Here is a 27,703-nt window from a genome sequence, read left to right on the forward strand (position 1 = left end):
ATTTTGACCCCACGGGGTGAGATCTTGCGCCAGATCGAGGGAGATTATCAGTGGTCTTGTATGTCTTCCATTTCCTAATAATTGCTCCCACAGTTGATTTCTTCAAACCAAGCTGCTTACCTATTGCAGATTCAGTCTTCCCAGCCTGGTGCAGGTCTACAATTTTGTTTCTGGTGTCCTTTGACAGCTCTTTGGTCTTGGCCATAGTGGAGTTTGGAGTGTGACTGTTTGAGGTTGTGGACAGGTGTCTTTTATACTGATAACAAGTTCACACAGGTGCCATTAATACAGGTAACGAGTGGAGGACAGAGGAGCCTCTTAAAGAAGAAGTTACAGATCTGTGAGAGCCAGAAATCTTGCTTGTTTGTAGGTGACCAAATACTTATTTTCCACCCTAATTTGCAAATAAATTCATAAAAAATCCTACAATGTGATTTTCTGGAGAAAAAAATTCTCAATTTGTCTGTCATAGTTGACGTGTACCTATGATGAAAATTACAGGCCTCTCATCTTTTTAAGTGGGAGAACTCGCACAATTGGTGGCTGACTAAATACTTTTTTTCCCCACTCTATCTTGTTGTCCATAACTTCTTTTGACATCCATAGCAGGAAGCAGAGCAATTCAAAGCATTTCAGGTGAGGTTAGGGTCAGGCCTTGCAGTGTTACAGGATTGGTGTCATACCTGTAACACTGAAGAGAGAGAAGAATGGACCCTGTTGTGGGTTTTGCCTGTGTGTTACTGTATGCGTCCCAAATTGCGCCCTAATATCCTATATATTGCCCTACTTTGTACCAGAATCCTATGGGCTCTGGTAGGGCTGTGACGATAACAGTATCGCAATATTTATTTCCATGGCAAAAACGAAAACACGAAGCAGAACATACTCTTTGGTCCTTAAACCTGCTCTATGTAAAATATTGTGTGCTGTAGTTTGGAAAATACACATGTGACTCTGGATGACAACATGATGATGTTTCCAACATTAGGGCTGTTTTCCCAAAAACGTTACATCCGCTTCATGTTTTGTTTCCTTCCACGATGCTAATGAGTATCGTGATACTGGTCTCTGGGTCCTATGGCCCATTTGGGACGCAGCCTGCAGTGTCCATGTGGAATGCCACTAGCCCCAGTGTAGAGTTAGTTCCCAACCACCACTCCTGTTGTTGCCTCACTAGAGATGATCTGAAGAAACACCTGCTAGGAAACACTGACGGACACTGGCAAGACATTTTCAATGGATAAAAGTCTCTGTACATGCTCTGTAATCTGGCATTCATAGAACATTCCTAGAAGTACTGGTACTAAACCAGGATTAGATCATCCTGTTAGTGGTACTAAACCAGGATTAGATCATCCTGTTAGTGGTACTAAACCAGGATTAGATCCTCCTGTTAGTGGTACTAAACCAGGATTAGATCATCCTGTTACTGGTACTAAACCAGGATTAGATCATCCTGTTAGTGGTACTAAACCAGGATTAGATCATCCTGTTAGTGGTACTAAACCAGGATTAGGTCATCCTGTTAGTGGTACTAAACCAGGATTAGATCATCCTGTTAGTGGTACTAAACCAGGATTAGATCATCCTGTTACTGGTACTAAACCAGGATTAGATCATCCTGTTAGTGGTACTAAACCAGGATTAGACCCTCCTGTTAGTGGTACTAAACCAGGATTATATCCTCCTGTTAGTGGTACTAAACCAGGATTAGATCATCCTGTTAGTGGTACTAAATCAGGATTAGGTCATCCTGTTAGTGGTACTAAACCAGGATTAGATCATCCTGTTAGTGGTACTAAACCAGGATTAGATCATCCTGTTAGTGGTACTAAACCAGGATTAGATCATCCTGTTAGTGGTACTAAACCAGGATTAGATCATCCTGTTAGTGGTACTAAACCAGGATTAGATCATCCTGTTAGTGGTACTAAACCAGGATTAGATCCTCCTGTTAGTGGTACTAAACCAGGATTAGATCCTCCTGTTAGTGGTACTAAACCAGGATTAGATCCTCCTGTTAGTGGTACTAAACCAGGATTAGATCATCCTGTTAGTGGTACTAAACCAGGATTAGATCCTCCTGTTAGTGGTACTAAATCAGGATTAGGTCATCCTGTTAGTGGTACTAAACCAGGATTAGATCATCCTGTTAGTGGTACTAAACCAGGATTAGGTCACCCTGTTAGTGGTACTAAATCAGGATTAGGTCATCCTGTTAGTGGTACTAAACCAGGATTAGATCATCCTGTTAGTGGTACTAAACCAGGATTAGGTCATCCTGTTAGTGGTACTAAACCAGGATTAGGTCATCCTGTTAGTGGTACTAAACCAGGATTAGATCATCCTGTTAGTGGTACTAAACCAGGATTAGATCATCCTGTTAGTGGTACTAAACCAGGATTAGATCATCCTGTTAGTGGTACTAAACCAGGATTAGGTCATCCTGTTAGTGGTACTAAATCAGGATTAGGTCATCCTTTTCATCCTGTAGTATCAGTTCTTCAGATCATTTTTGCAACTATAATCAAAAGCAGTATGTTTTACTTTGTTTTGGATGAGAAAGTCCCAGTTGCACCCTTCTATTCATGGTAGTATGAAATAGTGATTGTTATCATAACACCCTTCCAAGCCTGGCCTGTGAACCACCGGCTCTGCTGTGCCCCAAGGGCTTTGGAAGGGAGCTGTTGCCTTGGTAACGCATTGTCATCAAACACACAAGGGAGCAGGTATGGTGTTGTTGGAAGTCCCACTCCACTAGCAGATAAGAGGTGTGTGTGTGTCTCTCTAGTGTGCCTGATCCCTCCTAGATACCCATGGTTTCTGCTTTAAGCCTTCATCTGTCAAATGGAGGAGTCAAACAGCTCAGTTGAGCATCCTTGATGCTGTATGGTGCGTTTGGCCTATATCTGACCTGGTGATGGATTTCTTAACTAATCTGCTATCATTGTCTAATCCTTCAATGAAATAATATGTGTCAATATAGAGGATGATAGGCCAACATGGCAAGAAAAATACATTGAGTCCAACCGACTATCTGGTTAATTTACACTACCCAAACCCATCAAACGATGTACTCAAACAGTCACCAGATATCTGTTCTCTGTTGTGGTGTTGCACCAACTACAAACAAACCCCTTATAGTGTGTCTGGGTTGACAGCAGGTTTTCCTGAAGCTGTTGTTGCTGATGGAACAGGGGCTGCGTCCCAAATGGCACCCTATTCCCTACATAGTGCACTACTTTTTGACCAGAGCCCTATGGTAGTGCACTATGTAGGGAATAATAGGGTGCCATTTGAGACTAATCTAGGCCCTCAGAAACCGCCGGTCGCTGACTGAATGTTCCCACTGTGTTTGGATGGGAGGTGCTTGTTGAGATAGCAGGAACAGTGAATACTGTAGGAAGGACACAGGACAGGGTGTTGTCTCATGTTGTGAGTCATGCCTGGATGACTGAGGATAGGACACTCTGCTCTCCTCCTGTTGTACGGGTACAGATATCTCATTTACAGTGTGCAGGGGCTTGGAACCAGTTGTTTCAGACATGCAGCGGTTCACAATCCCCTTTAAGACATTCACCCTCAGTAGGGGATATTGCTTTGTCTGGTTCCTATTTTTCAGGAGGCAGGAGTGCAGTGTAGTGCTACTCTGTCTCCCTCGGTGCCAATGCTAATCAGCTGTTTCTGTCAGAGACAGTACTCTACTGTTTACCATGTGTGGTGCCGAAGACCAATTCGATTTTTTTTCTAATGCAAATGTATTTTTTGTATTTTCCAGGACTGGGCCTTTGACGACGGTGCCCCTCCTCCCACTAAGATCGTAGATGATTGGCTGAACCTGCTGAAGAGCAAGTTCTGTGATGACCCTGGCTGCTGCGTGGCGGTACACTGTGTGGCCGGGCTGGGACGGTACGGAACATTACTACACTTCCATTGTAGGGTTCTGATGGGGTAAGACAGTTGAACCAAGCTCACGAGGCTGCTGTGTCACCCTGTGTCTGTCACCCCCACTGTGATGGCAACAGCCATCAGTCTCTCCTCTTCTACAGCCTGACCAGGACCCTCTCTCTGCACGCAGGCAGACCCAAGCCAAAGTCAACTGTTAGCCAAGGGACACTCCTTCACAACTAATCCACCGTTTATTATTCAAAGCACAGAGGTTGAGGTCTGAACAACGTTGAAGCAGCATTTATTTGTGTTGTGTCTCTAAATGTATCCTCTCAGATTGAATCTCCACTAGCTAGCTCACCAGAGGCAAAACAGCTCTGGCCAAAAGTAGTGCGCTATGTAGGGAATAGGGTGCCATTTGGGACGCTGCCAGTTGTCTTGTCAAATGTCAGTTAGCTGTATTATGGTTGCCCATGCCCAGACCTGTACTGTATGTTCTATAGTTTAGCCTCTTGACTCCCATTTGGCATGCCATACATTAGTTATTATGTTTGGCATGCTAACCAACATAACAGAGGAGTTGACTAAACAGAAGCACAAACTGATCTGGTTACCAGGCTCATTTTAGCTCTGTCCTGTCCTGTCCTGTCTGGTGTTCCTTCAGGTCTTCTCTATGGCAGAGGAGAGACAGCGAGTCACATCTGTACTGATGGAGTATTAGCTAGCTAGTAGAGGAGAAAGCTTAGGATGCGTCTCAAATGGCACCCTATTCCCTACATAGTGCACTACTTTTGACCCTGTGGGAAATAGGGAGCCATTTGGAATGCGCCCTTAAACCAGGTCAAACCAGGCCGTTGGTACTAATAATGGTTGAGCTCATTGGTAGGAAGCTGAAGGAGTCCCTCTCCCCTCCCCTCCCCTCCCAACCCTGGGTAAGCTGAAGGAGCCCCCCCAGCCTCCTGTCCTCCCCAGCCTCTTCCCCTCCCCTCCCCTCCCAACCCTGGGTAAGCTGAAGGAGCCCCCCCAGCCTCCTGTTCTCCCCAGCCCCTCCCCTCCTGGGTAAACTGAAGGAGCCCCCCCAGCCTCCTGTTCTCCCCAGCCCCTCCCCTCCTGGGTAAACTGAAGGAGCCCCCCCAGCCTCCTGTTCTCCCCAGCCCCTCCCCTCCTGGGTAAACTGAAGGAGCCCCCCTAGCCTCCTGTTCTCCCCAGCCCCTCCCAACCCTGGGTAAGCTGAAGGAGCCCCCCCAGCCTCCTGTTCTCCCCAGCCCCTCCCCTCCCGGGTAAGCTGAAGGAGCCCCCCCAGCCTCCTGTTCTCCCCAGCCCCTCCCCTCCCTGGGTAAGCTGAAGGAGCCCCCCAGCCCCTGACCCCCCCCAGCCCCTCCCCTCCCGGGTAAGCTGAAGGAGCCCCCCCAGCCTCCTGTTCTCCCCAGCCCCTCCCCTCCCTGGGTAAGCTGAAGGAGCCCCCCAGCCCCTGACCCCCCCCCAGCCTCCCCTCCCCTCCCTGGGTTGGTGAAGCACCGTCTCTCTGACGTACTGGAGACCTCCTCTGGGACTCTGTGGTTTTTGACAGGGCGCCAATGTTTGCTTTACTCCAAACTGTTTGTTGTCCTGTTAATCAGCTGAGAGTCTTTGGGTTTCAGCTGGTACCTCTGCAACATCTAAGTGCTCTGGGGGCTGACATGGTCTGACAGGGTAGAGTTAGATAGATGAATATATTTGAATGTCTCATGTCCATGTCCAGGCAGGCACCTCATCTGTTACAATGATTCCTAGAAATCCAGTGTTTGTGTTAGTGGTGTTAAACTCTCCAGCTTTCTATTTCCAGACTGACTAACCGTAACCACAGTAACAACCCATATAAGGCTAGAAAAGGGAACGTGGGCTACAGCGTTCCATAATGATTTGTCACCTGTAAATATTAGTGCCCATATCATGGCGAAATACAGCACAAACAACTAGTTCCAGCTCTCAACCCGCAGCAAGGCTTTCTTTTGTCCAAACCAGAATCCTCCTGCCTTTAACTCCAATCCCTGGGACCTGGCTGTGTTGTGACAACACGTTGCTTGGGGCATAACAGGAACTAATGGATGTCTTTTAATTCCCAGTATTACTATGTGAATGCTGTTTCTAAGTCCCAGTGTTAGTAGCAGCATGTGAAGGCTGTTTCTTTGTGTTTCTCCCTCCAGGGCTCCTGTGCTGGTGGCTCTGGCTCTGATCGAGGGTGGGATGAAGTATGAGGAGGCCGTTCAGTTCATAAGGCAGTATGTACACCTCACCTTCCGTCTCTTTATGTTTTTAAGGAGAGTGAGGAGGCCTACGTGGCTTGAGCCGGGAGTGTCATTCACTCAACCAGGGCTCTGCTCTCACCTCTGGATTCTTCTGACACTCATAGGCTTTACATTATGGGTCGGGTTCTCTGGAAAAAGATCAAGCCTACTGCCTTCTCGGACTGAGCACCGTGCTCAGTGGAGAATCTCAATTTAAAGTGCTTTTTAGTCCAGAATAAATAGGCTTCATCTGGATCCGATAAATCGTCCCAAAGTGAATTATAAATGTCACTTTACATGACGGCCCTTATATATAGCGAAGCTATCCATGTTAGCATTGTGGTGTAGGGCTAAAGTGTCAAGCTGTTTAACTTCAAGTATAATATAATATTTTTTATTTATAATATACGAAATGAACAATCAGTCTTTGATGAGTCTAGTCCCTAAATGGTGCACTACTTTTGACCAGAGCCCTATGGGAACCTTATTCACTATATAGTGCACTGCTTTTGGCCAGAGCCCTTTGGGTACACTGTGGGCAGTGGTCAGAGGTAGTGAGTAGGCTGCCAGTTGGGACACATCAATGATTCCTGTAGGGAGTAACAGTAGACCTGTCTTTCTCTGTCTCAGGAAGCGCAGGGGAGCGATCAACAGCAAGCAGCTGACCTACCTGGAGAAATACCGCTCCAGACAGAGACTACGCTTCAAAGACCCTCACAAACACAAGAACAAGTGCTGCGTGATGTGATGTGGTGTGGTGTGGCACCGCAGCCTGGCCTGACCGCTCCGAACGATATAGAACGGTTACATGGACTTTAATATTGGGACTGACCTCCACCCCCATCCCCCCCTGCGATGCATTTAGGACTTGACCTGTTGTCTGTCTCCATGGGAGAGTTAGCTTCCACTGTTCTTTTGGGATTCTTCTCACTCTCAGGGCTGTTAGAGAGAGACCATCTTCTCTCTGATGTCTTTGAATTAACACGTTCGTCGTGCTGGCCAACTAAACTCGTAGAGAGGAAACCCAAACAACTACCGACCTGGATTGCCATCAAGTGCACACACACACACACACGCGCGCGCACGCACACACACACACACTATTTTGCACTGACTGTGACACACACACAGCCGTTGACCACCATACCAACCCCTCCACCACCAGCAACACTGTCAGCTTTGTCCCAGGCCTGTTCCTTCCTCTTTCCTCTCTGCTGCTAGTTAGCACTGACCCAACCCAAAGCACTGTCAATGAAACACACCGACCGACCACTAGCTATCACAACAGGCCCACTTCACATCACCACACACCATGTTAACTGAAAGGCCCTGCTAGCCATGATGACATGAATGAAATAATCATGAAAAATAACAGATGTTTTGCTGTCTGTGTGTTTTTATCTCAGTGTTTCGATAACATCCAGTTGAACATCTTTGTTAAATTGAACGCCATCCACAGAGCTCGCCCATCTTGCTCTGTTTTCATAATGCATGTAAGGTAACACTTGTTAGAATCATGTGCTTGTCCCCTTCTTGTTGAGGATGTGGGGAGGCGGGATGGGACTTAATATAGGGCAAGGTTTTGTGCTGATTTTTAAATAGCAATATTTTTTACATTGTGATATGAAATACTCTGGGATTAGGATTCTTCACCACTGGCTGCTTCTGTTGTACAACATGGGGGATCTCAGTGTATCTTGTGGGAGTGTGAGCTGAGCCTGGGTGGGCTTGGTGTCCCAGATGGCATCCTATTTCCTATATAGGGCACTACTTTTGACCAGAGGCCTATGGGCTGGAATGCCATCAAATATACACACACGCTGACATGGACTCGCACTGACCCTATGGGCTCTGGTCAAAAGTAGTGCACTATATAGGAAATAGGATGCCATCTGGGACACATACTATGCTTTTGGAAAGTAAACATGATGGTGCACAGTAGTTTGTCTCTGCTCAGAAATAACGTCCGAGCTCTGTATCTGTCAGTGTGGATATACACTGCTCAAAAAAATTAAGGGAACACTAAAATAACACATCCTAGATCTGAATGAATGAAATAATCTTATTAAATATTTTTTTCTTTACATAGTTGAATGTGCTGACAACAAAATCACAAAAAAATGATCAATGGAAATCAAATGTATCAACCCATGGACATCTGGATTTGGAGTCACCCTCAAAATTAAAGTGGAAAAACACACTACAGGCTGATCCAACTTTGATGTAATGTCCTTAAAACAAGTCAAAATGAGGCTCAGTAGTGTGTGTGGCCTCCACGTGCCTGTATGACCTCCCTACAACGCCTGGGCATGCTCCTGATGAGGTGGCGGATGGTCTCCTGAGGGATCTCCTCCCAGACCTGGACTAAAGCATCCGCCAACTCCTGGACAGTCTGTGGTGCAACGTGGCGTTGGTGGATGGAGCGAGACATGATGTCCCAGATGTGCTCAATTGGATTCAGGTCTGGGGAACGGGCGGGCCAGTCCATAGCATCAATGCCTTCCTCTTGCAGGAACTGCTGACAAACTCCAGCCACATGAGGTCTAGCATTGTCTTGCATTAGGAGGAACCCAGGGTCAACCGCACCAGCATATGGTCTCACAAGGGGTCTGAGGATCTCATCTCAGTACCTAATGGCAGTCAGGCTACCTCTGGCGAGCACATGGAGGGCTGTGTGGCCCCCCAAAGAAATGCCACCCCACACCATGACTGACCCACCGCCAAACCGTTCATGCTGGAGGATGTTGCAGGCAGCAGAAGGTTCTCCACGGCGTCTCCAGACTCTGTCACGTCTGTCACATTTGTTCAGTGTGAACCTGCTTTCATCTTTGAAGAGCACAGGGCGCCAGTGGCGAATTTGCCAAACTTGGTGTTCTCTGGCAAATGCCAAACGTCCTGCACGGTGTTGGGCTGTAAGCACAACCCCCACCTGTGGACGTCGGGCCCTCATACCACCCTCATGGAGTCTGTTTCTGACCGTTTGAGCAGACACATGCACATTTGTGGCCTGCTGGAGGTCATTTTGCAGGGCTCTGGCAGTGCTCCTCCTGCTCCTCCTTGCACAAAGGCGGAGGTAGCAGTCCTGCTGCTGGGTTGTTGCCCTCCTACGGCCTCCTCCACGTCTCCTGATGTACTGGCCTGTCTCCTGGTAGCGCCTCCATGCTCTGGACACTACGCTGACAGACACAGCAAACCTTCTTGCCACAGCTTGCATTGATGTGCCATCCTGGATGAGCTGCACTACCTGAGCCACTTGTGTGGGTTGTAGACTCCGTCTCATGCTACCACTAGAGTGAAAGCACCGCCAGCATTCAAAAGTGACCAAAACATCAGCCAGGAAGCATAGGAACTGAGAAGTGGTCTGTGGTCACCACCTGCAAAACCAGTCCTTTATTGGGGATGTCTTGCTAATTGCCTATAATTTCCACCTGTTGTCTATTCCATTTGCACAACAGCATGTGAAATGTATTGTCAATCAGTGTTGCTTCCTAAGTGGACAGTTTGATTTCACAGAAGTGTGACTGACTTGGAGTTACATTGTGTTGTTTAAGTGTTCCCTTTATTTTTTTGAGCAGTGTAATTGTCACTCCTCTTGCGTCCCAAATGGCACCCTATTCCCTTTATAGTGCACTACTATACAGCACACTTTTGACTATAGTCCTATGGGCTCTGGTCGAAGGTAGTGCACTAGATAAGGAATAGGGTGCAAGACGCAGTCTCAGTTAAGGACAGGTACTGAAGGAATGACTCATATCCTAGGAAGAAAGCTGTCACATTTATCTGCTGCCTTGGAAGTAACCCACTTCAGATTGTTCACAGTTAATGAAGTACAAGAAATAAAGTAATTGTTAAAGTATGCTGGACTGTTTTGTGCTTTATTTAGGAGTTGACTTTTGGAAGAACGAATCATTTTAAACTACCACTTTTGCCTTGTTGTGAAAACAAGCTAAATGCCGCCATCTAGAGGCCATTTGTAGTTACTTACACTTATTATTAGCAGTGGCATTGTTGGCCTGAATTAGATGTTGTGCATTTCTGAAATAGATTTCTTGTTTTCTCTTCAATCACCATATTGTTCATTTCAGATAATAATATGGCAAATTTACCATCTATATTGCAGATTAGGTCATCACTTTTATTATCGCAAACATTCCTGTTTGTACAACAATGACGTATGATGAACAATATACAGGCTACTTCCGGAATGAATCTATTTACAATTGAGAAATAGGGCAGATCTCGAGCGGCAAATTCTATGTTCTTTGTTTTATTATATAAATGTATGGTCCATGGTGATATTGTGTTTATAAATCACGCAGGTCTTTTTGCCTGTGGCATGTTCGATATAGCACATTTTGGAAAGGACCCGAGATAAGCGCAAGGCACAGTGCAGACGGTAGGCTAATTAAAATGCATCTTTGTCTTGCATGAGCATCATTATTAGCGGCCACCCAATGTAGGCCAAGTCTATCTAACGTTTAAAAATGTATTCTGATCATTGTGTGAACCTAGGCGCACCTCGATTTTAACTGGAGAATACATGGTTTTACTGGTGATGGGGAGAACAATCTAGAAAGGAAATGTATTCAATGTGTTGCAAATGTAGCAAGAAAAAAGTATATGCATTTACAGCGTAATAGGCCAACCGTGGAATTCAGTGCCGTTGCCCTTTCGTTCTTATTAATTCATTGGTTGTTGTTATATAGGCTAGTCCACACGGTTAAATACTGTACGATGTAACGCATATGGACTGCATTAAATCACATTTTCTCTGCCATCATGCCATAGGCTACGATCCTCACTCTGCTTGTTTTGTTTTGCATGGCTGTCTGTTCAGTCATCCATCAGGGTTTAGAATAAAGGTATTTCTTTGTCTCATAGTGTTCTGTCATTTTATTTATGTTTTGCGTTATGTTCCCACTTCTCGTTTTCATAATGTAATAACACCTACTTACTGATCATGCAGGGAAAGAAAATATCTGTACAGTGTTCATTTAGTATCAAATGCATAATTTGCTTTCAAAATGTACTTGCCACTTTCCAATTTAATAACAGCATTCATGGTTCTTTGAGAGTCCATTGCATTTGTTTGGCTCCCAGTGCTGTAAATAGTTCCATCCATATAATTAGAATACATTATATTTATACTGTTCCATTCTCACCATGCTTTGTCAGTCCAATCATACAATCTCATGTAAAACTGAACATCCCATCCATTCGCCCATACATTAGTTTGTGTTTCCAGCATTGATAGATACACAATGTGGCCCTAAGACTTGATTAGTGTAGCTGCAATCCACAGAACAAGATACACAGATTAAACCTATAGGTGACCATGATACTGATACACAGATTAAACCTATAGGTGGCCATGATACTGATACACAGATTAAACCTATAGGTGACCATGATACTGATACACAGATTAAACCTATAGGTGACCATGATACTGATACACAGATTAAACCTATAGGTGGCCATGATACTGATACACAGATTAAACCTATAGGTGGCCATGATACTGATACACAGATTAAACCTATAGGTGACCATGATACTGATACAGAGATTAAACCTATAGGATGCCATGGTGCTGTACATCACCCATGGATTGATGTGTAATCAACTTTAATGGTAGCATGAAAGGTTTTTGTAGAGCTCCTGTATGTAGTCAGTGCTAGAAAGGGTATTGGTAATCTTGTCTACCAGCCAGGTCTTTCTGAACCTATGTGCAGTAGCATCTGAGACTGGGAACAAGGTCGTCGTGGTATTGGTAACAACACATCAAGGTTAGGGATTCATTCTTCATTGGGAAAACATAGTAGTACATTAGAATTATGGTACCATGCAATCATGAGAAGTAGTTCACATTATGATAACTCCATTATCCATGCAGTTCTGTAGCCTGGTCCCAGATCTGTTTGTGCTCTTGCCAACTCCATTGCTCATTGTCAAGCCAAACATACAGTACCAGTCAAAGGTTTGGGCACACCGACTCATTCAAGGGTTTTTCTTTATTTTTACTATTTTCTACATTGTAGAATAATAGTGAAGACATCAAAACTATGAAATAAAACACATGGAATCATGTAGTAACCAAAAAAGTGTTAAACAAATCCAAATATATTTTATATTTGAAATTCTTCAAAGTAACCACCTTTTGCCTTGATGACAGCTTTACACACTCTTGGCATTCTCTCAACCAGCTTCATGAGGTAGTCACCTGGAATGCATTTCAATTAACAGGTGTGCCTTCTTAAAAGTTAATTTGTGGAATTTCTTTCCTTCTTAATCCATTTGAGCCAGTCAGTTGTGTTGTGACAAGGTAGGGGGGGTATACAGATGATAGCCCTATTTTGTAAAAGACCAAGTCCATATTATGGCAAGAACAGCTCAAATAAGCAAAGAGAAACGACAGTCCATCATTACTTTAAGACATGAAGGTCAGTCAATCCGGAAAGTTTCAAGAACTTCGAAAGTTTCTTCAAGTGCAGTCACAAAACCCATCAAGCACTATGACTAAACTGGCTCTCTTGAGGACCGCCACAGGAATGGAAGACCCAGATTTACCTCTGCTGCAAAGGATGAATTCATTAGAGTTAACTGCACCTCAGATTGCAGCCCAAATAAATGCTTCACAGAGTTCAAGTAACAGACACATCTCAACATCAACTGTTCAGAGGAGACTGGGTGAATCAGGTATTCATGGTCGATTTGCTGCGAAGAAACCACTACTAAAGTACACCAATAAGAAGAAGAGACTTGCTTGGGCCAAGAAACACGAGCAATGGACATTAGACCGGTGGAAATCTGTCCTTTGGTCTGATGAGTCCAGATTTGAGATTTTTGGTTCCAACCGCCGTGTCTTTGTGAGACGCAGAGTAGGTGAATGGATGATCTCCGCATGTGTTGACCAAGAAGGAGAGTGATGGAGTGCTGCATCAGATGACCTGGCCTCCACAATCACCCGACCTCAACCCAATTGAGATGGTTTGGGATGAGTTGGACCGCAGAGTGAAGGGAAAGCAGCCAACAAGTGCTCAGCATATGTGGGAATTCCTTCAAGACTGTTGGAAAAGCATTCCTCATGAAGCTGGTTGAGAGAATGCCAAGAGTGTGCAAAGCTGTCATCAAGGCAAAGGGTGGCTGTTTGAAGAATATATTTTGATTTGTTTAACACTGTTTTGTTTACTACATGATTCCATATGTGTTATTTCATAGTTTTGATGTCTTCACTATTATTCTACAATGTAGAAAATTGTAAAAAAAATAAAGAAAAACCCTTGAATGAGTAGGTGTCCATACTTTTGACTTGTACTGTACATGACAAGGATTGACAAGGAGTTGGCATGATAGCACAAACAGACTTGCACTCAGGCTAGCGGTTCTCAGAGAGAATTGGTGAATATTCCAGTGGTGCTACTGTGCTTTATGTATCAACATGCAGAATGAACCAGGCTAACTGCTGTATGTATCAACATGCAGAATGCTGCTTTCTTATCTATCTAGTAGGCGAAGATGTCTGACAAAAGTGACCTGAAAGCTGAGCTGGAGCGAAAGAAACAGAGGTTAGCTCAAATACGAGAGGAGAAGAAGAGAAAGGAGGAGGAGAGGAAAAAGAAGGAGGTGAGAGAAATTTCTATTAATGTGAATGTGATGTGAACTTCTTTGGTTTAGTTCAGCATCTCAAATGAGGATTAATAGAACATTTCTATGTGTATCAGAAGTCTGATTTGGGTTGGTAGTGTTTCTCAAGTCTTTGTGGAGCTACACTGGTTCAGACCCAAATGGCACCCTATTCCCTATATAATGCACTTCAAATGGCACCATATTCACTATATAATGCACTACTTTTGACCAGAGTCAGTGCACCATGTAGGGAATAGGGTGCTATGTGGGACACAGTCAGTGATACTTGTTCTCCCCAACACCTGTTCAGTCTGAGAGTCTTCAGCAGAAGACAGAGAATGTCTCTGAAGATTCTGACTTGGACCGCAAACGAAGAGAGACGGAAGCGCTGCTGCAGAGTATTGGGATCTCACCAGAACCACCATTAGGTATACCAGTCATAGCCTTGTTGCTTTCTGAGATCATCTTACCCTACCATCCTACTGACCTTTCTGAGATCATCCTACCCTACCATTGTACTGACCAGTCTGAGATCATCCTACCCTACCATTGTACTGACCAGTCTGAGATCATCCTACCCTACCATTGTACTGACCAGTCTGAGATCATCCTACCCTACCCTCATACTGACCTTTCTGAGATCATCCTACCCGTGGTCCTCTGTAGCTCAGCTGGTAGAGCACGGCGCTTGTAACGCCAAGGTAGTGGGTTCGATCCCCGGGACCACCCATACACAGAAATGTATGCACGCATGACTGTAAGTCGCTTTGGATAAAAGCGTCTGCTAAATGGCATATTATATTATTATTATTATACCCTACCATCCTACTGACCAGTCTGAGGTCATCCTACCCTACCATCCTACTGACCTTTCTGAGATCATCCAACCCTACCATACTGACCAGTCTGAGGTCATCCTACCCTACCATTGTACTGACCAGTCTGAGATCATCCTACCCTACCATTGTACTGACCAGTCTGAGATCATCCTACCCTACCCTCATACTGACCAGTGAGATCATCCTACCCTACCATTGTACTGACCAGTCTGAGGTCATCCTACCCTACCATTGTACTGACCAGTCTGAGATCATCCTACCCTACCATTGTACTGACCAGTCTGAGATCATCCTACCCTACCCTCATACTGACATTTCTGAGATCATCCTACCCTACCATTGTACTGACCAGTCTGAGATCATCCTACCCTACCATTGTACTGACCAGTCTGAGATCATCCTACCCTACCATTGTACTGACCAGTCTGAGATCATCCTACCCTACCATTGTACTGACCAGTCTGAGATCATCCTACCCTACCATTGTACTGACCATTCTGAGATCATCCTACCCTACCATTGTACTGACCAGTCTGAGATCATCCTACCCTACCCTCATACTGACCAGTCTGAGATCATCCTACCCTACCATTGTACTGACCATTCTGAGATCATCCTACCCTACCATACTGACCTTTCTGAGATCATCCTACCCTACCATACTGTCCAGTCTGAGATCATCCTACCCTACCATACTGACCAGTCTGAGATCATCCTACCCTACCCTCATACTTTCATACTTGCCTTTTGTGGAAATAGGGTAGCCTCACTTTCAAATAATTTAAATTATGTTTTTCCCCACTTAATTTCATTTTCATGAATAAGATTGTAGATTTAGTTGAGAGCACATATCGGGCCGGTTTCCCAGACACATATTAAACCTTGTCTTGGACTAAAAATATATTTTAATGGATAATCTCCAGTGAGAATGCTTTTCAGTCCTGGACTAGGTTTAATCTGTGTCTGGGAAACTGTCCCGTCCTGGTTTATTGAGTGTATCTTGTGGTAATGGTCTCCATACAAAACAATCAAGTCATGAAATTATCTTCAGTTTACAGTATATCATATATTTAAACAAATAATTTACATTATTAATTGACTCTCATTTTTCCTTTATGGTATAAACACATTCAAATTCCATTGTGTCATTGTCAAAAGGTTAGTTATAAAAATCCACTGATTTGGTTGATAGGGTCATGGATTGATGGCAGCTCTTTTTTTTTCTTTTTTTTATGAAGATTTATTTATTTTAGGAGATTAAATATTCAATTCAGATGGTTAGTTTGATGTGATACAGTTGAAGTCGGAAGTTTCCATACACCTTAGCCAAATACATTTAAACTCAGTTTTTCACAATTCCTGACATTTAATCCTAGTAAAAATGCCCTGTTTTAGGTCAGTTAGGATCACCACTTTATTTTAAGAATGTGAAATGTCAGAATAATAGTAGAGAGAATTATTTATTTCAGCTTTTATTTATTTCATCACATTCCCAGTGGGTCAGAAGTTTACATACACTCAATTAGTATTTGGTAGCATTGCCTTTAAATTGTTTAACTTGGGTCAAACGTTTCGGGTAGTCTTCCACAAGCTTCCCACAATAAGTTGGGTGAATTTTGGCCCATTCCTCCTGACAGAGCTGGTGTAACGGAGTCAGGTTTGTAGGCCTCCTTGCTCGCACATGCTTTTTCAGTTCTGCCCACACATTTTCTATAGGATTGAGGTCAGGGCTTTGTGATGGCCACTCCAATACATTACATTTACATTTTAGTCATTTAGCAGACGCTCTACCTTGACTTTGTTGTCCTTAAGCCATTTTGCCACAACTTTGGAAGTATGCTTGGGGTCATTGTCCATTTGGAAGACCCATTTGCAACCAAGCTTTAACTTCCTGACTGATGTCTTGAGATGCTGCTTCAATATATCCACATAATTTTCCTCCCTCATGATGCCATCTATTTTGTGAAGTGCACCAGTCCCTCCTGCAGCAAAGCACCCCCACAGCATGATGCTGCCACCCCCGTGCTTCACGGTTGGGATGGTGTTCTTCAGCTTGCAAGCACCCCCCTTTTTCCTCCAAACATAACGATGGTCATTATGGCCAAACAGTTCTATTTGTGTTTCATCAGACCAGAGGACATTTCTCCAGAAAGTACGACATTTGTCCTCATGTGCTCAATACTTGCGTACTATTGTTTGCACAGATGAATGTGGTACCTTCAGGCGTTTGGAAATTGCTCCCAAGGATGAACCAGACTTGTGGAGGTCTACAATTATTTTTCTTAGGTCTTGGCTGATTTCTTTTGATTTTCCCATGATGTCAAGCAAAGAGGCACTGAGTTTGAAGGTAGGCCTTGAAATACATCCACAGGTACACCTCCAATTGACTCAAATGATGTCAATTAGCCTATCAGAAGCTTCTAAAGCCATGACATCATTTTCTGGAATTTTCCAAGCTGTTTAAAGACCCACTGGAATTGTGATACATTGAATTATAAGTGAAATAATCTGTCTGTAAACAATTGTTTGAAAAATTACTTGTGTCATGCACAAAGTAGATGTCCTAACCGACTTACCAAAACTATAGTTTGTTAATAAGAAATGTGTGGAGTGGTTGAAAAACAAGTTTTAATGACTCCAACCTAAGTGTATGTAAACTTCCGACTTCAACTGTACGTCAACATATTGCAAGAGTTCACACTAGTTGGCGGTCGTGCCTTATTATGTCACAAACCAACAGGAGAGGAGTTGGGTATCCATCAGAAAGTACGTTTAACTATCTCTTCCTCTTTTCTTGTGAATTTTTTCTTCCTTTGCTTTGAACCATTTCAATCCATCCTGTTGATTTGGAACCCTTCTGGTTTGGCTGTGGGGGTCTGACTGCTGGCCACCAGGGCAGCCTCTGCAGCTCTTAACATGGGATACCTGTTATTTTCATTATTTACTCCCAACCCCTATGTCTCCCTCTTCACAATCAGTGAGCACCACCAGTGATGCTGGCAGCCAGGAGTCCGTAGATGGTGGGAGAGTGGGAAGGTATGGAACCTGCTCTTTACTGTATCACACACCGACACACACACACACACACACACACACACACCGACACACACCACACACACACACAACTGCTATCAGATGTAGTATTGATGTCATGGAAAATGTTCACCTGTTACAAACAAGCAAAAGGCATTTTAGTACTGTTCAATTATTTTGCATATGAACACACATAGACACATGGATGTACAACTGGATAGAATGGCATTGAGCATTATAGAAAGAAAAAAAAGGTATATTGTATGCTAAAAGCTTCGGTACCCTCTCTCTTTGGTTCTAACAATTCCTAAATGTATTGTCTATCAATGTAGCTAACATCATGAACACAAGAACTGTGGAAATGGCTACGTCCCGAATGGCACCCTATTCCCTACAGTAAATAGTAGATAGTGCACTACTTTTGACAAGGACCCATAGGGCTTCTGGTCAAAAGTAGGGCTCTATGTAGGGAAAAGGGTGCCATTTGGGACTCAGACAATGTGTATGTGCACAGAGTCTCTGACGTAAATCCCTTCTCTTTTCATCTTGTAATGGGACTTCAGATATAGGTAAGAACCAGAGTCCATGTAGTAGTGATTATGGAGGTTTCTGTTCAGGGAGACTTCAGTGTCGTCGTGCAGTGACATCAGTTGATTATGTGACATCAGTGACATCAGTTGATTATGTGACATCAGTGACATCAGTTGATTATGTGACATCAGTGACATCAGTTGATTATGTGTGGTACTTGATCATTTTGTGACCTTGTAAGATTCTCACAAAATTGTATGAAGACAGTGGAACTGTGAATGTAACTTCTATTGAAGCAGTGGAACTGTGAATGTAACTTCTATTGGAGCAGTGGAACTGTGAATGTAACTTATATTGAAGCAGTGGAACTGTGAATGGAACTTCTAGTGGAACTGTGAATGTAACTTCTATTGAAGCAGTGGAACTGTGAATGTAACTTCTATTGAAGCAGTGGAACTGTGAATGTAACTTCTATTGAAGCAGTGGAACTGTGAATGTAACTTCTATTGAAGCAGTGGAACTGTGAATGTAACTTCTATTGAAGCAGTGGAACTGTGAATGTAACTTCTATTGAAGCAGTGGAACTGTGAATGTAACTTCTATTGAAGCAGTGGAACTGTGAATGTAACTTCTATTGAAGCAGTGGAACTGTGAATGTAACTTCTATTGAAGCAGTGGAACTGTGAATGTAACTTCTATTGAAGCAGTGGAACTGTGAATGTAACTTCTATTGAAGCAGTGGAACTGTGAATGTAACTTCTATTGAAGCAGTGGAACTGTGAATGTGAGTGCGTCCCAAATGGAACCCTATTCCCCATAAAGTGCACTATTTTTGACCAGAACCCTATGAGCCCTGGTCAGAATTAGTGCATTACTACATAGAAAATAGGGTGGTATTTGGGATCATTGTTTAATGTTTGTTTTGTGTACCACTGTCATGCATGAATTCATATGTTCTGAAAGTGATGTCCCTTGAGTTGATGGATTGACTCATGTATGCTGTTTTGGCGCCCCCTGCTGCTGTGTTTAGGACCCTGCAGTGGGACACGGACCCCTCTGCTCTCCAGCTGCAGGCCGACTCTGAACTGGGGTATGTCTTTCCTCTTGATGCTGCTCCCAAATGGCACCCTATTCCCAATATAGTGCACTACTTTTGACCAGAGCCCATAGGACTTACGCAAAGGTTATATTTTTCTTGACTGATAGCAGAGTGTTCACTGTATGTTTTCTTAAACAATTTATTCCATCTTTCAGGCGCAGGATGCACAGACTTGGAGCGTCAAAAATAGTACAGATTGACTTCCTTCCCAAAGAGCTTGTGACCTACACTAAAGAGACCCAGACTCCTTCAGCAGCACATCAATCTGAAGGTAATGAATATTGAGTTGGCTGTTGAGTTGACTCTTGAATTTGATATGACTCTTGATTTGACTCTTGAGTTGACTCTTGAGTTGACTCTTGAAATTGACTCTTGAATTTGACTCTTGAATTTAACTTTTGAGTTGACTCTTGAAGTTGACTCCTGAAGTTGACTCTTGAGTTGATTCTTGAAGTTGACTCTTGAAGTTGAATCTTGAAATTGACAATTGTAATGCAGAGCTCTAGGTTGGTTTGTACGATTGGGTATGCTTGATATTTTCAATGTGCTCTCTCCCACAGATTGAAAGAATGTTGAAGCCTATGTTGTATGTATGTGTGTAACACAGGAGGTTGGGGACACCTTAATTGGGGAGGACGGGCTCATGGTAATGGCTGGAGCGGAATTAGTGGAATGGTATCAAATACATTAAACACATGCTTTCCATGGTTTCCATGTATTTGATGCCATTCTATTTGCTCCGTTCTGGCCATTGTTAAGAGCCGTTCTCCTCTCAGCAGACTCCTGTGGTGTAGAACATAAAACATGTCTTTCCTCCCAGAAGAAGAAGAGGATGAGGAGGGTACTGAGCCTAAAGCTGCCCCTCAGACTGACCAGTCGGAGGAGGGAGAGGGAGAGGCAGAGGACAGTAAAGAGGGTAATAATTACTTGATGTATTTTAACACACTACTTTTAGGAAAAGCACTCGCACATCTGAGGTTACTTGTTGCATGGGAATTATTTGATGATAAATCAGATCTAGCCAAACATTTAAACCAACATATGTTCTCAACACTGGTATCACAATATGTGTGTTCCTCTCAGCCCACCCCAGAGAGCTCACGGAGGAGGAGAGGGAACAGATCCTTCACTCCGAGGACTTCCTGGTCTTCTTTGAGCGGTCGGTCTCTGTGGTGGAGCGGGCGCTGGCCGAGGAGGGAGACATCTTCTTCGACTACAGCGGCAGGGACCTGGAGGACAAAGAAGGGTAAGAACATTGAGCATGGGGCGTGTCCCAAATGGCACCCTGATCCCTATGTAGTGCACTACTTTTGACCAAGGTCCATAGGGCTCATCAGCCCAAAGGGCTCATCACAGCTTTGTAATGAATTTTCCATGAATAAAAGACAGTCTCAACAGCCAATTATTGCAGGATCTCCGTTTGGGATGAACACCATGTTCCCTGTGGATGGATGTGATGGGAGGAATAAGTACACATTACACTGAAGTAGCACTGGAGTAGAACTGGAGTAGAACTGGAGTAGCACTGGAGTAGAACTGGAGTAGCACTGGAGTAGCACTGGAGTAGCACTGGAGTAGAACTGGAGTAGCACTGGAGTAGCACTGGAGTAGCACTGGAGTAGAACTGGAGTAGCACTGGAGTAGAACTGGATTAGAACTGGAGTAGAACTGGAGTAGCACTGGAGTAGCACTGGATTAGAACTGGAGTAGCACTGGAGTAGCACTGGAGTAGAACTGGAGTAGAACTGGAGTAGCACTGGAGTAGCACTGGATTAGAACTGGAGTAGCACTGGAGTAGAACTGGAGTAGCACTGGAGTAGCACTGGATTAGAACTGGAGTAGCACTGGATTAGAACTGGAGTAGCACTGGAGTAGCACTGGATTAGAACTGGAGTAGCACTGGATTAGAACTGGAGTAGCACTGGATTAGAACTGGAGTAGCACTGGAGTGAACATCTTTTCCATTTCTCTTTCTCCCTTATCAGGGACATGCAAGGTGGATCCAATCTGTCTTTCAACCGTGTGTTCCATGATGAGCACTGGTCCAAACACAGAGTAGTCACCTGCTTAGACTGGTCCCCACAGGTACAATGGAACTTTCTCCCAGTTTATAACATCTCTAATGCATCTACTTCCTTATTCCCTTTATTTCTCTATGTCAAGACCACAGAACTAGAATGAATGCCACTTTGAGTGCACCCCTGAGTTTACCAGTCATGATCAGAGGTTCCAAGCCCGTTCTGTTCATTCCATTTCTATGGTCAAGACAGAAGAAGAAGATTTGGTTGAAGTAACAATCCAGTCCTGTTCTATACTATATTGTGTCTTTGCAGTACCCTGAACTGATGGTAGCCTCTTACAACAGCAACGAGGATGCTCCACACGAGCCTGATGGGATAGCGCTGGTGTGGAACATGAAATTCAAGAAGACCACCGCAGAGTATACGTTTCACTGCCAGGTCAGCAGCTGTTGACTCAATCAGATTTGTTCATCTGATGTGACGTAAGACTGATGCTTGAGAGATGATAGAAGCATGACATTTCATCATAGAACGTTGAAGTCATTTCACTTGATAACACTCAGAACCATAAGTTAAAACCATAATGGAAGGGAATGTATTGTTGAATATCACATGATATAACATGGTTTAACTTGATTAAAATAATTATTCTATTGTTCTAGGTAATTTTTCTGTATATTGGCCATCTAATTTTACTCTCTCTCTCTCTCTCTCTCTCTCTCTCTCTCTCTCTCTCTCTCTCTCTCTCTCTCTCTCTCTCTCTCTCTCTCTCTCTCTCTCTCTCTCTCTCTCTCTCTCTCTCTCTCTCTTTCTCTCTCCCTCTCCCTCCCTCTCTCTGTCTCAGTCGTCGGTGATGTCTGTGGGCTTTGCTCAGTTCCATCCTAACCTGGTGGTGGGGGGAACGTACTCAGGACAGATTGTGTTGTGGGATAACCGTAGTCACAGGAGGACCCCCGTCCAGAGGACCCCTCTGTCTGCTGCGGCACACACTGTAAGCTAACAGACACCTCCCTCCACACACTGTAAGCTAACAGACACCTCCCTCCACACACTGTAAGTTAACAGACACCTCCCTCCACACACTGTAAGCTAACAGACACCTCCCTCCACACACTGTAAGCTAATAAACACCTCCCTCCACACACTGTAAGCTAATAAACACCTCCCTCCACACAGTGTAAGCTAACAAACACCTCCCTCCACACACTGTAAGCTAACAAACACCTCCCTCCACACACTGTAAGCTAACAAACACCTCCCTCCACACACTGTAAGCTAACAAACACCTCCCTCCACACACTGTAAGCTAACAAACACCTCCCTCCACACACTGTAAGCTAACAAACAACTCCCTCCACACACTGTAAGCTAATAAACACCTCCCTCCACACACTGTAAGTTAACAGACACCTCCCTCCACACACTGTAAGCTAATAAACACCTCCCTCCACACACTGTAAGCTAACAAACACCTCCCTCCACACACTGTAAGCTAATAAACACCTCCCTCCACACACTGTAAGCTAATAAACACCTCCCTCCACACAGTGTAAGCTAACAAACACCTCCCTCCACACACTGTAAGCTAACAAACACCTCCCTCCACACACTGTAAACTAACAAACACCTCCCTCCACACACTGTAAGCTAACAAACAACTCCCTCCACACACTGTAAGCTAATAAACACCTCCCTCCACACACTGTAAGTTAACAGACACCTCCCTCCACACACTGTAAGCTAATAAACACCTCCCTCCACACACTGTAAGCTAACAAACACCTCCCTCCACACACTGTAAGCTAATAAACACCTCCCTCCACACACTGTAAGTTAACAGACACCTCCCTCCACACACTGTAAGCTAATAAACACCTCCCTCCACACACTGTAAGCTAACAAACACCTCCCTCCACACACTGTAAGCTAACAAACACCTCCCTCCACACACTGTAAGCTAATAAACACCTCCCTCCACACACTGTAAGCTAACAAACACCTCCCTCCACACACTGTAAGCTAATAAACACCTCCCTCCACACACTGTAAGTTAACAGACACCTCCCTCCACACACTGTAAGCTAATAAACACCTCCCTCTGCCTCTCATATACTCTACTGTAGCGTGTTTATATCAGTGTGACCTCTGGGGCTGATCTAGGATCAGGTGTCCATGGAATCTTATTCTTTGTCATCTAAAAACTCCTAATCTGAGATGCTTCATATATACGTCCCCTGATCTCTGATTCAAACTAGTTTGTTTGGCTTTTTTTTTTTTTACCGAATTCAAAAAGATTTCAAACAGATTTGTGTTAACCTCATCCCCAGGACGATTGCGTATAGGAAGCGTTGGGAGGAAGTGTCTGGGGAAGAAGATTAGATTTGTGGTTACATATCTAAGAACTGAGCTACTGTTTTTTTCCTCTAGCACCCAGTGTACTGTGTGAACGTGGTGGGTACCCAGAATGCCAACAACCTGATAACAGTGTCTACTGATGGGAAGATGTGCTCCTGGAGTCTAGACATGCTCTCTCAGCCACAGGTGAGCAGAGGGGCATCACGTTGCTACCTAAATGACACCCTGTTCCCTTTATAGTGCACTACATTTGACCAGGGCCCAAAATTAGTGCACTGTATAGGGAATAGGGTGCCATTTGGGACGCAAATATCTCGATAAACTCCAATTAATTCTCCTCAGAGAATTTATCTAAATAAATTATTTAATTATATATTATTATCCATAAAGAAAATGACTAGTATTTGTCTTTGTTCCATGTTTATTGAGGTAAACTACATGAGCATGCATTTAACAGGAGAGTATGGAGCTGGTGTACAATAAGTCCAAGGCTGTAGCAGTGACAGGAATGGCCTTCCCTGCCGGAGATGTTAACAACTATGTGGTAGGAAGCGAGGAAGGGATGGTGTACTCTGCGTCCCGCCACGGCAGGTTAGTGAGCTGAGGCGCAACAGGGACAGTTATTTATAACATCAATGTGTCTTCATGTTTCCATAGAAACTGCACATGACGTTGGGGGGATGTGTGTAAAGTCAGTCTCTCAAATGATCTATATTTTACAGTGTTTTTATTTTTTTACAAGTGAATGCAACCTCATGAAGTTGATGTTATTTATTTTTTTCATAGAAACAGCACAAGACGTTTGGGATTTTGTGTGTATCCTTCGACCAACCAACCTACTCTATCTTAAGGCTCATTGTACTAAGTGAATGCCTTGTGATGTTGTTGTGTGCAGTAAAGCAGGTATAGCGGAGATGTTTGAGGGGCACCAGGGCCCAGTGACTGGGATCAGCTGCCATAACGCTGTGGGCACTGTCGACTTCTCACACCTCTTCATCACGTCCTCCTTTGACTGGACAGTCAAACTGTGGTCAACCAAAGTAAGACAAGTCTCTACTCAGGGTATTATCCCTGTTCCCTGATCTACAATTTAAACGAACAATTACAAGACAATTATAACTGCCACTCAAGGCCCCAAAGAACCCTCAGCAGTATCAACATTCCTTGTGTTGTCTCCATAGAATTAGAATGAAATAGAATTCTCATTGAATAGAATTCTCATTTGTCATTATGTCTGTGTCTGCCTCTCTCTCTCCAGCACAACAAGCCACTGTACTCTTTTGAGGACAATGCAGACTATGTCTATGATGTCAGTTGGTCCCCTGTGCATCCGGCTCTCTTTGCCTCTGTGGATGGGATGGGCCGTTTGGACCTGTGGAACCTCAACAATGACACTGAGGTGAGTCACACATCCTCATTGGTTACTTTACTTACTAATGGCCCATCGTTCCTTTGGGAGCATAGGCCATCGATGACTCCTCTCCATCACACTCTGTTCTGGGCAGTCTCCTCCAGCACGTTCCTCTCCATCACACTCTGTTCTGGGCAGTCTCCTCCAGCTGGTTCCTCTCCATCACACTCTGTTCTGGGCAGTCTCCTCCAGCTGGTTCCTCTCCATCACACTCTGTTCTGGGCAGTCTCCTCCAGCACGTTCCTCTCCATCACACTCTGTTCTGGGCAGTCTCCTCCAGCTGGTTCCTCTCCATCACACTCTGTTCTGGGCAGTCTCCTCCAGCATGTTCCTCTCCATCACACTCTGTTCTGGGCAGTCTCCTCCAGCTGGTTCCTCTCCATCACACTCTGTTCTGGGCAGTCTCCTCCAGCTGGTTACTCTCCATCACACTCTGTTCTGGGCAGTCTCCTCCAGCTGGTTCCTCTCCATCACACTCTGTTCTGGGCAGTCTCCTCCAGCATGTTCCTCTCCATCACACTCTGTTCTGGGCAGTCTCCTCCAGCTGGTTCCTCTCCATCACACTCTGTTCTGGGCAGTCTCCTCCAGCTGGTTCCTCTCCATCACACTCTGTTCTGGGCAGTCTCCTCCAGCTCGTTCCTCTCCATCACACTGTGTTCTGGGCAGTCTCCTCCAGCATGTTCATCTCCATCACACTCTGTTCTGGGCAGTCTCCTCCAGCTGGTTCCTCTCCATCACACTCTGTTCTGGGCAGTCTCCTCCAGCTGGTTCCTCTCCATCACACTCTGTTCTGGGCAGTCTCCTCCAGCTGGTTACTCTCCATCACACTCTGTTCTGGGCAGTCTCCTCCAGCTGGTTCCTCTCCATCACACTCTGTTCTGGGCAGTCTCCTCCAGCATGTTCCTCTCCATCACACTCTGTTCTGGGCAGTCTCCTCCAGCACGTTCCTCTCCATCACACTCTGTTCTGGGCAGTCTCCTCCAGCTGGTTCCTCTCCATCACACTCTGTTCTGGGCAGTCTCCTCCAGCACATTCCTCTACATCACACTCTGTTCTGGGCAGTCTCCTCCAGCACGTTCCTCTCCATCACACTCTGTTCTGGGCAGTCTCCTCCAGCTGGTTACTCTCCATCACACTCTGTTCTAGGCAGTCTCCTCCAGCTGGTTACTCTCCATCACACTCTGTTCTGGGCAGTCTCCTCCAGCTGGTTCCTCTCCATCACACTCTGTTCTGGGCAGTCTCCTCCAGCTCGTTCCTCTCCATCACACTGTGTTCTGGGCAGTCTCCTCCAGCTGGTTCCTCTCCATCACACTCTGTTCTGGGCAGTCTCCTCCAGCTGGTTCCTCTCCATCACACTCTGTTCTGGGCAGTCTCCTCCAGCTGGTTCCTCTCCATCACACTCTGTTCTGGGCAGTCTCCTCCAGCTCGTTCCTCTCCATCACACTGTGTTCTGGGCAGTCTCCTCCAGCTGGTTCCTCTCCATCACACTCTGTTCTGGGCAGTCTCCTCCAGCTGGTTCCTCTCCATCACACTCTGTTCTGGGCAGTCTCCTCCAGCTGGTTCCTCTCCATCACACTCTGTTCTAGGCAGTCTCCTCCAGCTCGTTCCTCTCCATCACACTGTGTTCTGGGCAGTCTCCTCCAGCTGGTTCCTCTCCATTACAGTTTTTCTTAGTTAATTGGTTACCACTGTACCGCATTATTTTATACTGTACTGGATGTGTATGATGCAGAATAGGATTGGATCATATTCCTACACAGCTATCTGTTGTTGGTATGTAAGATAAGATGAAACTTTTTTTAAAGGTGCCCACAGCGAGTGTGACTATCGAGGGGGCGTGTGCTCTGAACCGTGTGAGATGGGCGTCGGGAGGCAGAGAGGTTGCCGTGGGTGACTCGGAGGGTCGTGTCTGGATCTACGATGTGGGAGAGGTGAAATAATGAAGTCCATAATTGAAAGGGTTCTAACAATGAGAGAATGGGTGCTGTACCTGAAACAAGATGGAACTCATTGTCTTGTTGTTGTGCCTTTTGATTCTTATTCACTTGTTGCTGAAATGTGACACATTAGTAGACTTAGTTAGCCTACTGTCGTTTCTGTCCAATATGTGACTGACCATGTCTGTCTCCTGTAGCTGGCAGTGCCACACCCTGAGGACTGGAGCCGCTTCGCCCGCACCCTGGTTGAGATCCGTGCCAACTGCGGTGATGGAGAGGAGGAGGGGGCCGTGGAGCTGGCAGCCTGAAACCTTCTCACTCTCTCATCAATGGATGCACCGTTTCAGGACTGACACCCTGATAACAGACAGTTACAGATAACAAACCGCAGTTTACTGACATAACAACAGCAGCATGCATGCTTTAGTGAGATTCAAGTCACCGTGATCAGACTGACTCCAAGCGTATGCTCCATAGATCAAAGCAAGAAACAACAATTTGCCCAGGGCAACAACTGTTCTTATTGGGTTATTTATTTGTTATTGGTTAATTAAACAATTGATATTTATGTGCTTAATATCAAAATCATATGACTTGCAATGATAATGTGCTTATGGGTCTGACGTGGGTCTAAATGTTGGAGTAAGCTAGATATGATCCTTATATTATACTCAAGACTACTCATGAGGTTTG

General features: G+C 44.7%; 2 protein-coding genes across 7 annotated transcripts in view; both read left to right on the forward strand.

The window, feature by feature from the left end:
* Positions 1-10,013, forward strand: part of LOC311140627 (protein tyrosine phosphatase type IVA 3-like) — a 55,476-nt gene extending 45,463 nt beyond the window's left edge. For 2 of the 6 annotated variants that reach the window (XR_014614165.1, XR_014614167.1), the window contains exons 4-7: positions 3,779-3,909; positions 6,075-6,149; positions 6,786-7,862; positions 7,919-10,004. Coding sequence is in view for 2 of the 6 variants with exons in the window: in XM_084175758.1 (XP_084031884.1) it covers positions 3,779-3,909; positions 6,075-6,149; positions 6,786-6,903 (324 nt within the window). In the remaining 4 variants the exon portion in view is untranslated. Of the gene's footprint in view, positions 1-3,778; positions 3,910-6,074; positions 6,150-6,785 lie in introns of all 6 variants that reach the window. The other 4 variants (XM_084175758.1, XM_084175759.1, XR_014614168.1 and 1 more) reach the window with 3 other exon arrangements.
* A 465-nt stretch (positions 10,014-10,478) lies between these two features.
* On the forward strand, positions 10,479-27,318 carry LOC311140615 (cytoplasmic dynein 1 intermediate chain 1-like; the record flags this gene model as incomplete). The annotated part of the gene is made up of 17 exons (XM_084175745.1): positions 10,479-10,551; positions 13,641-13,781; positions 14,095-14,212; positions 17,569-17,659; positions 19,218-19,277; positions 19,442-19,557; positions 20,107-20,202; positions 20,370-20,532; positions 21,272-21,371; positions 21,620-21,745; positions 22,152-22,298; positions 23,735-23,848; positions 24,120-24,253; positions 24,558-24,702; positions 24,921-25,061; positions 26,879-27,004; positions 27,208-27,318. Exons 2-17 carry the CDS (start codon positions 13,674-13,676, stop codon positions 27,316-27,318), a joined length of 1,896 nt encoding a protein of 631 aa, XP_084031871.1. The 5' UTR covers positions 10,479-10,551; positions 13,641-13,673.
* Between the last annotated feature and the right edge of the window lie 385 nt (positions 27,319-27,703).

The sequence above is a fragment of the Coregonus lavaretus genome (assembly GCF_964263955.1).
Source record: "Coregonus lavaretus genome assembly, chromosome: 13".
Lineage (NCBI taxonomy): Eukaryota > Metazoa > Chordata > Actinopteri > Salmoniformes > Salmonidae > Coregonus > Coregonus lavaretus.